This window comes from Poecilia reticulata, chromosome 20 (assembly GCF_904066995.2).
Source record: "Poecilia reticulata chromosome 20, P_reticulata-male-v2, whole genome shotgun sequence".
NCBI classification, from domain to species: domain Eukaryota; kingdom Metazoa; phylum Chordata; class Actinopteri; order Cyprinodontiformes; family Poeciliidae; genus Poecilia; species Poecilia reticulata.
In genome coordinates, this window is record NC_088849.1 from 23,846,129 (window position 1) to 23,861,832 (window position 15,704).

General features: G+C 37.4%; 1 protein-coding gene across 2 annotated transcripts in view; it reads left to right on the plus strand.

Annotated features, from left to right (window-relative positions):
• LOC103456693 (cadherin-10-like) overlaps positions 1-15,704 on the plus strand; it is a 41,897-nt gene that overhangs the window by 16,128 nt on the left and 10,065 nt on the right. For both annotated transcript variants that reach the window (XM_081601498.1, XM_008396404.3), the window contains exons 3-7: positions 4,608-4,902; positions 9,837-9,956; positions 10,763-10,930; positions 11,010-11,191; positions 12,332-12,585. In XM_081601498.1, coding sequence (XP_081457624.1) covers positions 4,608-4,902; positions 9,837-9,956; positions 10,763-10,930; positions 11,010-11,191; positions 12,332-12,585 — 1,019 coding nt within the window. The remainder of the gene's footprint in view (positions 1-4,607; positions 4,903-9,836; positions 9,957-10,762; positions 10,931-11,009; positions 11,192-12,331; positions 12,586-15,704) is intronic.

The following is a 15,704-nucleotide window of genomic DNA, read 5'->3' on the forward strand; positions in this document are numbered from 1 at the left end:
GGCGCATTTTGCACTTGTAAAAAGCGTGTGAGTATTTACTTACTAGTACGTATCTGAACTATGTTTGATCACTTTTGTCAGAATATTTGCACCACATGCCTAAAACGTTGCCGCTTTACAAAGAAGCTGCATCCATTAGTAGCCAAAGCAAACATTTATTGTTTTGGGCCCAGCTTGACGAATCCATCTTTGATTTGACCACTAAGCCTTCGGTGCAATGATGACTAAAACCTTCATGTAGATGAACATGTGGTAGCTGTACAGCTGTTCATGAGGTCAGCCACAGGAATTTATCAATCTTTCACATTTGTTCAGACTTTGAGTTTTGGAAAAGGAATAAACTATCCTGATCTTTAGTTTTTAACCATTTTGTTTCTATTATTTTCCACCAAATCTCTTTGTCCGCAGTGCATTCTCAATGATAGACCCGACACTTTGTCGCATGTTCAGTTTCTCCAGGTGAGGGCTTTTTTATTTGGGACAAATTGCGTCCACTGATTAATCAAAACCCACTGGACTGTTTGGCAGGTAGCATCTTTAAATATTTTATTTAATACAAGCAGCATTATAGCTGAAGTCAACAGCTGTGTTCCCGTTACAAATGTTTGCAGAGTTAAGCTATAAAATAATATCCCAAACGTTTGACGTCTCATTGAATCCATCATCTGAACATGAAAACTTTCTTTGTAATGTTAAAAAGTTCATTTGGGTGTGAAAACTTTCACTATTTAAAAATACAAGTTTCTCCAAAGACTGACGGATGTTTTTAAGGAAGCATGTTTGCTCCGTCGGTAAAGTACAGGCGTCTTTGATGGCTGCTTGTTTGTTATTTTCATATTCATTTTTATTTTACAGGATTAGCAACACAGACAGGGAAATATGGTAATGATTACATAAAAAAAAACCAGTGCAAAATATAATCAAAAGCTTTAGAGGGAGAAAAAAAGGCAACTCCTGTGGTCTGAAATTCTTCTGGCCTAATTAAGAAGAAGTCTGAAGAGTCCCAGTTCTGAATAACGTTGATGAAATATGTTCCTCTCATGTTGCTGAGGAGATCAACGTCCTCCTACACGCAACACCCAAGATAAACATTTGGTTTCAAAGTAGAGGATGAAGGATTACTGTTGAATTATGAGTTTTTAAGAGGGAGAAGGTGCTTCTGTGTTTGTTTCTCATTTATTTTTATGTGGTTTGCATTAACAAAAACTGCGTACTGTTGCATTTCTAGCGCCGGATAATTTTCAATTCCTGTCCTCCACGTTTTTTTCTTTTTATCTGGAATGAGAAGCTTGTTTCGGGGGCAAGAAATTCATACAAATACTCTGCTACCTGCTTAAATTGTCCCATAAATTATAGTCAATAACAGCAGGAGCTTTTACATCCATAGCATCCTGCTTTAAATCCTTGGTTCACTGGCCTAAAGCTCAGGAGGGAATTCAAATTCACGACAATGAATAAGTAAACATTCAAGCGGACTGATATTCTTCTTTAATAGACTTGGAATAATAGGGTTCATCTGCATGAAATTTTCTTCAAATACAGAGCCAAATCCCGCATCTACTGCTCATTTGAACTTGACGGCGTCTTGTTTTCGAACGTCGTCCTCGTTCTCTAATGCCTCCCCGGGAACGGCGGCGGACCGGTTTGGCGTTGCGTTTTTCTGATTTCCATCCAAAAGTTGTGCTGTTGGCATCGCTCCTTCCACACGCAGGAGAAAAAAAAAATAATTACTTCCCCGCGCAGCATGCAGGCATTAATATTAATAAGCTGCCGAGGTACACTCCGCGTCCCTAACTCCTTGTCATTTAAAATGTGAGCCCATGTGAGATAGTGCTCTAAATATATCTGCTGACAGATCCAGCGCAGTAATGAGCTTGAATCAAGTGTCTGTCACAATATGGCGCCATTACTCCTCGCTGACACCGCCAGGCTCCTCAAGGTGATCGATGGGTCAGAGGTGACTAATTTTAGCAATTGTTGCTCTGGGTCAGATTTTCCTCATTTTTTTTAAAAGGCCCAATCTGGGAGAGAAATCGGAGCATAATTTGACCTTGAGTAATGAGCGATGGCGCCCTCGCCGCAGTGGGAGGCGAAGATTTAGAGACCGAGACCGATTCCTTGGTGGGTTTACATCATTATTTCATCGCTCACAAGGGGTTTCTGTGGAGCCTTAATGCACCACCGTGAAACAGCTGAGGAATATTCGAGACGATTTGAAAGGACGTTAAAACATTTGAATTAGGCACGAGTCGCATGAATTTCTGATGATAACCAAGATTATCAGAACACCGTGAGTAAAATAAGTGAAACTTTAATTAGCACGTTTTTAGGTCCCAAACCAAGAGAAAATGAGTTTTGGCGCGATATGCGTGTGTCAAGCCCAGAACAAAAGGAAAATACACTAATTTTGAAATTAAATTGTGACATTTTATTGAACTAAAATGGAGCATCTCCAGTTTTCTGGGCGTCTGTTTCAGATTTGTGATGCGTAAAAACTGAATTCTGCTTCTCCATGTTTGGAGGCCTGAGTGGTCTGGAAGGTTGATACAAGAACAGATCTTTAATGCATTTGGTGCTAAACCACTGAATAATTTATAAACTAAAAGAGGAATTTAAAGTCTATTCTCTGAGCAACAGGGAGTCAGTGTAAGAACTTTAAAACTGGAGTAATGTGCTCTATTTTTGCTTTTTTTTTTAGGCATATCTGTGAAGACACTCGTACAGTAATTATTTTGACTAAAAATAAATGCATGCACAAGTTTCTCAAGATTTTCTTTGGACATTAATGTTAGAAATGTTCTCCAGGTGATAAAAGGCTGACTTTGTAATCGTCTTTATGTGCCCTGAAGGTACAAGTCCATCAGTACACATTGGAAAAATAAAAGAGCCAATCTGTTGAATCTCTTAGATTGGGGTTTCAGTCTGGCTATTTATTCTAAAACAGATAAAACAAAGGCATCAGAAATTAAAAACTACAATTTAAATAGCAACGTTGTTTCAAAGGTTTTATTTATAGACCAGATGCAGGTTTGGAAAGCAGCCAAGGAAATATTCCAGTACTAAAATGTCAAATTGAGTTCAAAATTAAGCACTGCATTGTGTTAAAATGTGTGGAACGTACAGATAATATAATTTATACTCAAAATTAGGTCCGAAACGATTAATCGGATTAATTGTGATTAATCTATTATTACTGAAATGACTGTCAACTAAAGTAGTAATCAATTACTTGTTAATTGTTAATCGTTGGTTGCAACCCTACTCCAAATTGCTGCAAAAATAAAAACACAGCAATGCATTTCAGACCAACAGAATATTTATGAAAACATGCATTAACCCACGGCTGGATAATAAACCAATAACAATATATATATTGTGATAGACACGTGATAATTATCAATACATATGTCTGACAGAATATTCAGTAATTTCACTGATCTCAGATCCAGAACCGCATTGCATTCTGGGAGATGCAGGCAGAAAGTGTGTTCTTTGCTCAACCTCTCACAGGTTAGAATGGAATCAGCTCCTCTGTCCCTCTTTGGGTTCAGGTTTTGGCAACGTGCCGTATAACTGCTTCAAAATAACAGCGTGGAGGGAAAACAGGATAAAGCAGGAAAGGTCCTAGAATCTAGTCACATCACTAGACTGCATGGAAGAGGACCAGGGTCACTAAAAAATATCCATCCATCCATTTTCTTCCTCTTATCCGGGGTCGGGTCGCGGGAGCAGCAGCTTCAGAAGGGAGGCCCAGACTTCCCTCTCCCCAGCCACTTCTTCCAGCTCCTCCAGGAATCCCAAGACGTTACCAGACCAGCTGAGAGACATAATCCCTCCAGCGTGTCCTGGGTCTTCCCCGAGGCCTCCTCCCGGTGGGACATGAACTCCTCACCAGGGAGGCGTCCAGGAGGCATCCTGACCAGATGTCTGAGCCTCAACTGGCTCCTCTCGACGTGGAGGAGCAGCGGCTCTACTCTGAGTCCCTCCCGGATGACCGAGCTTCTCTCTCTAAGGGAGAGCCCAGCCACCCTGCGGAGGAAACCCATTTCGGCCGCTTGTATCCGTGATCTGGTTCTTTCGGTCATGACCCAAAACTCATGACCATAGATGAGGGTGGGAACGTAGATCGACCGGTAAATCGAGAGCTTCGCTTTTTGGCTCAGCTCTCTCTTCCCCACGACGGACCGGTACAGCGCCCGCTTCACGGCAGATGCTGCCCCAATCCGCCTGTCGATCTCCTGCTCCCTTCTTCACTCATTCGTGAACAAGATCCCCAGATACTTGATACTAAAAAAATAACTGACTTTTTTTCTCAGAATTATAAACGGAGATTAAAGTCAGAAATCTTTTTTTTTCAGTGGCACTGATCTTCTTCCATAAGTTTGGCAATATTTCAAATATTTATGCCAAGAAATTAAGAAATAATTATCAATGCTGACTGATGTAATATGTTTATATAGTGCTAAATCTTTCAGCCACATTGTCCAGCCCTATATCAACCTTGCTTTAAAAAGAGTGGAAAAATAAAACTCCCACCTTTCAGTCAGACAGAATTACTTTCTAAAGTTTGTTCTCTGTATTGAACAAACTTGTCTTCTGATTTCCAGCTGCACTCCAACGCGGACAAAGGCGACGGCACCGTGAAGTACGTCCTGACCGGAGACGGGGCTGGCACCCTGTTTCTGATCGACGAGAAGTCCGGAGACATCCACGCCACCAAGCGGCTGGACCGGGAAGAGAAAGCCATGTACACGCTTCACGCCAAGGTCCTGGACAGAAACACCAACGCAGAACTCGAACCCGACACCGAGTTCAACATAAAGATCCACGACATCAACGACAACGCGCCCAGATTCGACAAGGAGGTGTACTACGCCAGCGTCCGTGAAATGTCTGAAGTTGGTGAGTTTTTGGTTTGGTTCCAAGAGGAAATTATTTTTACTACAATGTACAAAACATGCAGATTCTTGCAGATGCACGTTGCCAATCTGACAAACATTATGCAAAGTCACTACAAAGCATGAATTCCTGAATTTTCATAGTGTCCTCTTATTTTTAGACACTATGAAAGTTTGTGGTTATGATTCTGATTGGCAAATATTGCTGGTTTTGCATAAATTGCATGCTACTTTCTGCATCATTAATTTTTTTATTGTGCTGCTGGTTCCATTATCTTTAAAAAAAACTATTCTCATAAACAAGATTATGAAGAAAACAGCAGTTTGTGAAAACACGCCGGACATTAGCAAATATTGTCCAATGTAAACATCATGTTGACTGATATTTATGGGAGCATTTTATGGTCATTGTTGACAGAAAAAGTAAATTTCCACCAAAAAAACTCAAGAGATTGAGATTAATCTCAAATTTTCTAGAAAAAATAGTAAATGTCTGCGCTTCGGAAGTTGAAAATTTGCAAGAAAAAAACTTGCAAACATTTTAGATCAATCTCAAAAATTTTAAAGAAAGAAATTTCCAAGTGTCAGAGAAAATATCTAATTTCTGGAAAAATTAAAAAACAAGAATTCTAGAAAATTGTTCTTTTTTTCATAAATGTAAAAAAAATTAACTCAAAGTCTAGAAAATCTGATAATTTCAAAGTTAAAGTGAATAGCAAAAATAACACTTTGTTTTGTTTTTTTATTTAACATCAATAACTTAAGTTTATTGTGAAAACAAATTAAAATCGTAAGAAATTTTTCTTGATAAATGACATTTATCAAGAAAACAGCAGCTGTAATTTGTTGTACTGTCTGTATAAAATGCAAATCTATGACACTTAAAATACAGTATAAAATATGACAATGTTCAGTCACTAGAATAACCCCTACTAAGGTAGGGTTGTAACGATTAATCGTATTAATTGTGATTAATCAATTACTGAAATAATCAACTCATTTAGTAGTCGATTAATCGTTAGAGTGTAAAGGCTCAAACAATCTCATTTGTTCAAACAACATATTCAGTCAGAGCAGTAATAAAGTCAAAACTATACGAAAAACATTTGGATTTGCATTTAAGATGAAAATACTTTTGTCTGTAAATCAAAGAAAATCTCTTTTAGAAGAGAGTCAGTAGTAGTTTTAGCTTCACTTCAGGAATATGCTGCTGCTTTCTAGGCACTAAAAGAATTAAGTGATGAAATGAAAAGTCTGTGGAATGTGCCAATTTTATAACCGATTAATCGTCAGAATAATCGATTAATCGTTAGTTGAAGCCCTAAAATAGACAGCAATCTGCACAGACGTACCTCGAAAATGTTGCAGACAAATAGAAAACCATTCCATTTTACAGGGAAAGTTTTTTGTCACTCATATTGTGATTAATATTAATAGAAACTACATCAAAGCTGCCTAAAAGTAAGTCAGACTTTTTGCCATATTATTAACTTTATGCTGTCAGAGCACGGGTCCCTGTAAGTTTCTTGTACCAGAAAGTTTGCGTTAGATCCTCTGGGCCCTGTGGATTTGCAGGATGGTTTCGCCTTGCTTCCCGCAGATGCCATTAGATTGCATCAGATTTGGATTTATTGAGGTCGAGGGCTTGGATGAGCACCTCCGTTCTCTCTTTCTGTGTTCTTTGATCCCTGCCTGCACCGTTTTGATGATGGCCCCCTTTGCTTTTTGGATGAACTGCAAATCCTAGGCAAACAGGACATAGACACTGCTCATTTTACAGCCCAGCAGTCATAATGTTATGGGTGGTCAGTACAGACTGAGTAGAATATGGTAAGTAGGAGTGTTGCAATAAGCAATAAATCAGTTAATTGCATGATAAATTAAGATGAACTCATTTGCATGATGTAGAGTTTTTCTCTTTTTTTTCTCTCTACCAAAAACCGGATGACAAAATTCTTCAGTTTGGTGCTTTGGCCTCAACCAGCCTTTTATTGAGGGACAATTCTGTTTACAGAGACTTCATAATTCATTTTATTTGTTCTGTTGTTTTGTTTAGTCATTTAAAATGTCTTCCAGTTCCAGTGTTAATCCTCATCGGCTGAAATATGTCGCCAACTTTGTGGTGCCTTAAACTCCACCATACTTTGAGCTATCTTGACAATTTCCAGTTGTTTCTGAAAAGGGAGACGTTGCGCTTTCCAGCCAATATTGGGTTATTACGGTAATTTCACTCCTGCCGTTGCAGGGAGTTTGTTTTTCTTTGGTTTACTCTGATGAAACGCTCTTTTAATAGACAGTAAATTGCGAAAATAACTGCTAGAGAATGAAAGTTGGAGAAATGGACAAACATATTTACTCAGGACATTTAAAGAACTTAATACAATTAAAATAAGCAAAAATATCCAGGCGGAGACTTGAAACTTGGGCCTTAAAGGGTTTTAAAAGTTCATTAGAAATTCAACCTTATTGATCGTTGAGGATTTTTTTTTGCATTATAAATCCATTAAAAATGGTTTCAGAACAACAGTATTATCATTTATTGCAAAAACCTATTGTCCAGCTTTTATGGTGAATTAATGGTAAGTTTTAAAATGCATATGAGGCAAGTTACTGTGATAATGTGCAGCTTGTCTGCAGTTCTCTGACTGCTATGTTTGGTCAGCCTCATTGGGCATTCATAATAAGTAACGCCATTTGCCATTTTTAATAGGCAGCTGAAATATTGAAAGTTTAGATTGTCACAGTCTTTCCAATTAAGTGTTTGCTTCATTGCACTCCATTCGAATTCAAGTAATGGGAATAAATCGGTTGGCTTGAATATAAACAAAGCTTATGAAAATAATGCATGCAAGCTGAAATCAATCCTCAATTACGAAGCTGCAAATTAATACACAGGAGCAATCAGGGGTAAATCAAAAAACCAATTGCCTTTATGACAAATAACAATACTCAATTTGGAATTCATAAATGGGTGTCCTCAGTTTTCCCAGCTGCACAGGCTGCGGGGGAGAGGTGTGTGTCAGGGTCACCGCTACTCATCTGTGGACTAATAAGCTGCCTCACATGTTGAAACTGAACACGTTACTTTATCAAGGCAGCCAGCCATGGAGAATCAGCAACCCCCTCTTCCCTTTACGCTATCGGTGGAGGAACTAAGTGAGACAGATGTTCAGGGGATCATTAGTATGCACAGAGACAGTCAGACCCAAACAGGACATGGCAGAGGTCTCCTGAATGCCAAGGACAGTATGTGCAGTGTGGGTTGCTGAAACGCTCGGCTGGATAAAGCGGGGTTTATTACCGAGGCGATTTCCGTGTTTGGATGTCTAAGAGGAGCTGAGCTCATTGTAAGCTTCAGTTATTTGGGGTTTTTTTACACCACGAGATTCTGGTTGTGTGGTAACCTTGAGCAAAATGGTGGGATGTCCTATTTATCAAACAAAAAAATATTCAAAACAAAATGATTCTTTTATTTGCTTTCATGTTTGAAATTGTACAGCATTAATTTTGAAAATACACGAGCCACTGAAACAAGAGATCAACTTGAAATGTTCTCCAAAGAAGAAATCTTGATAAACCCTGAGCCCGACAAAACAAAACTGGAACTGATTAATTGATTACTCATCAGCATAATCGATTAATTAGATAAAAATGATTTTTCCATTATACCACATAAGCATTTTTATACACTAGAAATACATTAAAAGATACAAATAAACAGTTCAGTTTCTTTTCTGAATGAGAAAATAACCATTTTATTGCCAACACCATATTTATTATGGCTGTAAAGCAAAAAAAAAATAAAAACAAAATTATTATTTTATTTGCTTTCATGTTTGAAATTGTAAAGCACTAAACATGGAAACATATGAGCTACTGAAACAAAAGTCAATTCGAAAATATTTTCAAAAATCTTGATCCCAGAAGCAGATATGACAAAAATGGAACCGATTAATCGATTATTCTGACGATTAACTGATTAATCGGATAAAGAATTTGGCACATTCTTCAGATTTTTCATTTCGCCACTTAAGCATTTTTATAGAACATTAGAAATTCATTAAAAGATTCAAATAAAACAATTCGTTTCTTTTGTTTAAATAGTAAAAAATTTTTTGTCTAAAATGCAAATTTATGTTGCGACCACTAACACAAACTTGCATCTCATCTATTTTAGGTACATTCGTACGACTGAGTATTAGGGCCACAATAAGGAAATAAAAAATAAAGTTATAATATTACAAGAATAAATTGTACAAGAATAAAGTTGTATCACAAAAATAGTTGTAATATTATGACTTTATACTCGTAATATGACTATTCTCATTATAATGAGTTTATTCTCGTAGTATGACTATTGTTGTATTATTCGACTTTATTCTTGTACAGCCTTATTCTGATAATATTTCCACAATAATGTCATAATATTACAACTTTATTTTTGTACGTGTGTTCTCATAATATGACTTTATTCTCATAATTTAAAAAAGAATCTTAGTATGGCCCTAAAACTACATAATATACTTAACTTGAATTAGTTAAAATCTTTATTCGACTCTTATCCTTTTAAACTAAATGCATTCGTTTCGACAGCTGGCTGCTTGTTTCAGTCTCACCAAAGCTCAAAGGATCCGCACAAATGAAATGGGAAAAAGAAAAAACAGGGTTTAATCACTGAGGTGCCAGGAGAAACTAAACTCCAGCCCTGTTTTTAGGCCATCTAGTCACTAAAGATTAGTCACTGGCTACTGGTTGAAACAGTAACATGAGGGCACGGTTGGTATTAAAAGCTGGAAAAAAACCTGCATGGCTGAAAAGCGCTCTGAGGCCTGCAGCCAGCCCATGCAAATTGAAAGCAAACAAGAAAATAAGTTGACTCAGATCACAGCATTACAAGCAGCTGAACTCGACTGTGTGTGTTTTCTTTGCATTTCACAGGTACGTCTGTGGTCACGGTGACCGCCACTGACGCCGATGATCAAACATACGGAAACAGCGCTAAGCTGGTGTATAGCATCCTGCAGGGGCAGCCATATTTCTCTGTGGACTCAGAACACGGTAAGACAAACCCGGCAAGGACTCTGATGCCTTTCTAATGTCATGAGAAATTATATGTTTGTCAGATTTTCATGATTTGTATCACAAAACGGAATAAAACACAACATTAAGGAGATCAGACAATAATTTAAGCAATGTAAAGTAAGATTTTACCTTTTAAGCAATCTGAAAGCAGTACACTCGGTTCGAAAGGGGACCAAATTTGTAACATTTGATATATTTTCAGCTGCTGCGTTTCGCTTTCACACTGAAAATAAAGTTCTTGAACAAACCTGTTCCCCTCCTCTCCTGTGGGGGCGCTGCACCGAGAACTACTGAAGGAAACAACACGAAAACCTCAGAGGAAGACACCGAGCGCAACTTCCTTCTTGACGAAATGTAAACAAAACTAGAGTGGCGTCAAATTTCAGCGGTTGAAGGATTTTTCTCGTTGTTGATAAAAGACCATGAGTCATTTCTCTCACTAGTTCTTCATTAATTTGGTTTAATTTACCCAGAATGCCGTGTGGTATAATCCACTTCCTGCTTTTGGCGTACACATATGCATTTGAACCGCACCAGAGTTCACTTCTGTTAGCATGATTTTTTTTTTAAGCAATTTGGAGTAAAACTGTTGAAAATTTTAAAGTTCAGAATAATCCAGCATATTCTACATTGAAATACTTCTGGAGCATATAGATTCATGTAGACATCTGGTATTGAAAATAACCCAAACATGGATTCTAACCTCATCAGGAATCTGATTTTGTTTGAGATCTCATCCAATCGTCATATAAATGTAATAAAATTAAGATATTTTTCACTAGGAACCATAAAGACAGCTCTACCTGGCATGGACAGAGAGGTGAAGGAGCACTACCAGGTTGTGATTCAGGCCAAAGACATGGCCGGACAGATGGGGGGCCTTTCGGGGACCACGACAGTCAGCATCACCCTCTCCGACGTAAACGACAGTCCGCCACGCTTCGCCAACCGTAAGGACCTCCCAATACATCTCCACTGACTCAATAGAGGCTTAAAACGCTGAAAAACAGACATTTAAATTTCATTTAGATTCCTTCCGAGTGACTACGGTGGAGTCTACGGAGATAGGTGGCGCCATCGGACGCATCAAGGCCGACGATCCCGATGTGGGGGACAACGCTAAGATGGTGTACAGCATCATTGGCGGTCACGATACATTCAACATCACCACCGACCAGGCGACGCAGGAAGGAGTCATCATTATTAAAAAGGTATCGCCCCGTTATCATGTTACACTCAGAACTTCCTGTATTTTACTTGGATTTTAAGTAGTGGATTATTATGAAATGAAGGAATATTACACAATATTTGTAGTATTTTTAAATCTGATTAAATCCATTGCAATCAGTTGTGTGTAATTCAGTTAGGGCTGAAACGATTAATCGTCTTAATTGTGATTATTGAAATAATTGTCAACTAATTTAATATTTGATTAATCATATTCAAACAACATACTCAGAGTAATAATTAAGCCAAAACTGTAATTATCATAACAGTAACAAAGAATTTCAAACGTCCATCTTGGTGCATTTAATCTTTATAATGTGTTTCACTTTGAGATAAGCTTCCTGAAATAAACAGACTTTTTAATAATATTCAAATTTATTTAGTGTGTCTGTTTTCAGCCTGGGGTTACCATTTTTTTTGGTTTGTTGATACATAAAATGCATTATTTTTCACCTAACTGCTAATTATGTTCAACTTTGTGATGTTTTTTTTAATTATTTTTTTAACAGGAAATACCCAAAAGGCACATTTAAGTTTGTGGTTGTAAGCAGACAAAATGAGAAAAATACAAGAAATATTTTTTTCCAGTCAACTATTTATCCCTGTAAGTTTTTTTTAACGGTTTAAGGGTTGTTATTATGTTCCTAAATATCTTGGGATTGAAATGAACTTGAAACTTATTGCATATTTCCATTCCAGCCAAACCTTAGCCATTTTTTGAGCCAGCCTGGATTTACAAAATGACTCCCTCCCAACATTACAGAACATTTAACCCCAGCATGATTTTCTTATGAAGAAAAAATGGCCCCCTGAAAACATTTATTCATGCAAAAAAAGGAAAAAGGTGACAGGATTTATTTTTGAAGCGCAGTGTAAAATCAGATATCATAAGCCTGTAAAATGAATAATAGAAAGGAGCCTTTTGCAAGAAACTCTCTTTAGTTTTCCCCTAAGATCTTCTAGTATTCCTGACTTGGATTTGTTACTCTGAATTTAGAGAGGCAGTAAGATAAAGGCAGACAAATGAAACGCAATGAATCGCATATCAAAATCCCGGAGGCAGGCTTTCTCTTTTAAATGGAAAAGTCTACAGCTTTCCTTCTCTGGTGCTCTTTCATCTCCAGGCGCTGGATTATGAAAGTAAGAGGGACTACGAGTTCAGAGTGGAGGTGATAAACTCCGAAATAGACGAAAGGTTCATCCAAGGCGTGCAGTTCAAAGACTCCGCCACGGTCAAGGTGACGGTGGTGGACGTGGACGAGCCGCCCGTCTTCGCCCGCAACCCTTACATCATCGAAGTTCACGAGGACACGGCCGCCGGAAGCTTCGTCGGCGTTGTGCTGGCCAGGGATCCCGACGCAGACAACAAGCCAGTGAAGTACGTTTCTCACAATAAGGATCCCACACGAGTTATCTTCAGGGATTTACAGGCTTTGGATTTGACTGAAACGATTAATCGTGATATTGTGATTATTCAGTTGTGGACTTCTGGAGTGCACAGACTCAAAGAAGTTTTCTATCTGTAAATATGTCCCACCCAAGACTTCTTAATTAATTGATCATTCAAACAGAAAGGGCTGAACTTTTAACATGTTGATGTGAGAAGACAGGCTGAAATGATTAATCGCGATTAACTTGTTATTGCCGATTAATCATTAACTGGAGTATACAGACTAAAAAAAGTCTAATGGTTAAAATAAAAACTAAGAGCAGTAATTAAGCCAAAACAATATAAACATCTTGCATATAGGATTAAACAAACTATCTGTAAATATGTTCTACCCAAAAGTTTTCAAGTAGCAGTTTTAGCTTCACCTGGTTGAAATCCGTTAAAAAAATTTCCTATGAAGCACCTTTTGCTAACCAATTATTAATTGATTAATCAAAAATAATCTACTGTTTATGTCTACACTGTGTTGATGTTAATTCAAGCAGAAAGGACCGAGCTTTCAACATATCGATGTCAGAGGTAGGGCTGAAATGATTAATCGTGATTAATCAGTTATTAAAATTATTGTCAACTAATTTAGTTATTGATTACTCGTTAACTGGAGTATACTGACTTTCAAAAAAAGCCCATTTGCTGAAATGACATGCTGAGAGCAGTAATTAAGCTAGAACTTTACAAAAATAAACATTTTGCATTTAAAATACTACAATTACTTTTTAAAAATCTATTTAGCAACTTTTGTTGTCCAGTTGTTAATCAGTAAATCAAATAGTCAACAAATCAGCTAAACACCATATTGATGTTAATTCAAGCAGAAAGGAGTCAACTTTTCACATGTTGGAAGTACAGCTGAAACGATTAATCAGACTAATTGTGATTAATCGATTACTAAAGTAATTATCAACTAATTTAGTGATCGATTAATCATTAGCTGGAGTAGATCGAGAAAAGCTCATTTGCTGAAACAGTAATTAATCTAAAACTGTACAAACAACATACTTTTTGCATTTAAGATAGAAAAACTTTGTCTAAAACTACCTCAAATTGCAGTTTTAGCTTCACCTGGTTCAAATTATTAAAAATGTAAGCACCTTTTCTCATCTAATTATTTATCAGTCAGTCAAATAATCAGATTAGCTCTACGCTGTATTTGATGTTAACTCAAGCAGAAAGATCTGAACTTTTCACCTGTTGAAGTAGGACTGAAATGATTAATCGTATTAATCGATTATTGAAATAATCAACTAATTTCCCTTCTTTTCTTCTTCCTTCTTTATCTTCTACCCTTGACTCCATTTTGTGTCCTTCATTCCTTTTTCTAATACATTCTGTCAAAGATTTACAGTAAACTTTAGTGTAATATATTTAAAATTAAGTCAAAGGGAAGTTTCTTTACATGAAACGCTAAAAGAGACACAGGTCACCTTTTTAAGATGGATTGAGCTAAATAGTGGGATTGCACACCAATCCCACGGTGGGACAATAAATATTCTATCCTATTATGTCGATTTACAAGATAAAATCCTCACGAAATGCATCGATTCTTTCAGTGTGAATACTTTTGTGAGTTACTGTAACTGCATGAAATGAAATCAGCTTCATTCTACAAACTTAAGGCTAGATCAATAGACCGCTAAGCAAACATTTCCTCGACAACCATGTGGGCTTTCTGCTTCATCCTCCTAATTTGATCTCTTCGAAACTCATTCCCCTTTCTTCAATTATACCAGCAAAAAGGAAAAATCAATACAGAAAGAAGTGCGATATGGTGGATTTACAGTCTCCTTGTCAGTTTTATGCAGTGAAGATGAAAATGTGCCCACCAGGTTTATCTAATCCATCAACCCGCCCACGTGTCAGTGCTCCGACAGGGGAGAGAAGGAGTGTTATTCATGAGGTCCCTACTGGAGATTTCCCAACGGAAGACGGCGAAGTGAATACAGACGATGTTTATTTCCCAGAATCATGTAAGCTCCCTCCACGGCGCCGCGCAAAGTCAAACATTCCTAATTTGCCGTATTGATTCGCGTGGGTCACAGAAACCGTTCGGCGCGCATATGGCAGCCGCCCGTCCCCCGTCGCAGGAGCTGTGGCACACCACGCAGCGCTTCGTGTTGCATATTCAAATCTCGGCTGAGCATGAGAGGTGACGATGACAAATGAGCCGACTCCAGGAAGAAAAAAAGAGAGGCGTCATCTTTTGACAAAAGAGAATATGCTTTCTTCTTCTTTCTTTTCTGACTGCTAAAAAACAAATCTATGCAAATTAAACAAACAAAACCCAACATTCAGCCTAAAGCCAGAAATTTCAATTACAACTCAGCATCGTCCAGGGTATATTTAAAGGGATTCTTCTTTTCCAGTTAAAATGGAAATAAGATTTTGGGTGTAATGTTTCAAAAGCATTCAGACCTTTTCAACTCTCACATTTTTATCACGTTACAGCCACAATTTGCAATGTACTGTATTTAGGGCTGAAACGATTAATCATGATTAATCGATTAGTGGAATAATCAACTAATTTATTAATCATTAACTGGGGTACAGGGACTCAAAAAGGACATTCGCTGACAGAACAACACACTCAGGGAGGTAATTTAGACAAAACTGTACAAAAAATATACATTTGCAATTGAAATAAAAATGTCTTTGTAGATATTTTCTACCCAGAACTCCTAAAGTGACTTGGTTTTAGCTTCAACGGCTCAAATTCTGCAAAAACACAAAGTTTCTATTAGGCATCTTCTGCTATGCAATTATTATTCAGTTAATGCAAAAAATTTCATTCAATATACAAAAAATGTACATTCAGTAAATAAATGCTGTTATTTCCAATAAAATGTAAATTTTTCAATTCAAAAAAAGGAAATTACTTGTTTATGTTCATCTTTTAATGCATGTCTAGTATTGTGTAAAATAAGCTAAAAGTTGCTGTTTTTCCATTCCAAATACGCACAAATTTTTGTCTATATTTTGCTAATGTGGAAGCTACTTCCTGTCGTCTTCTTTTGCGTTTCTGACAGTAGTAACATCCTGCATCAACCCAG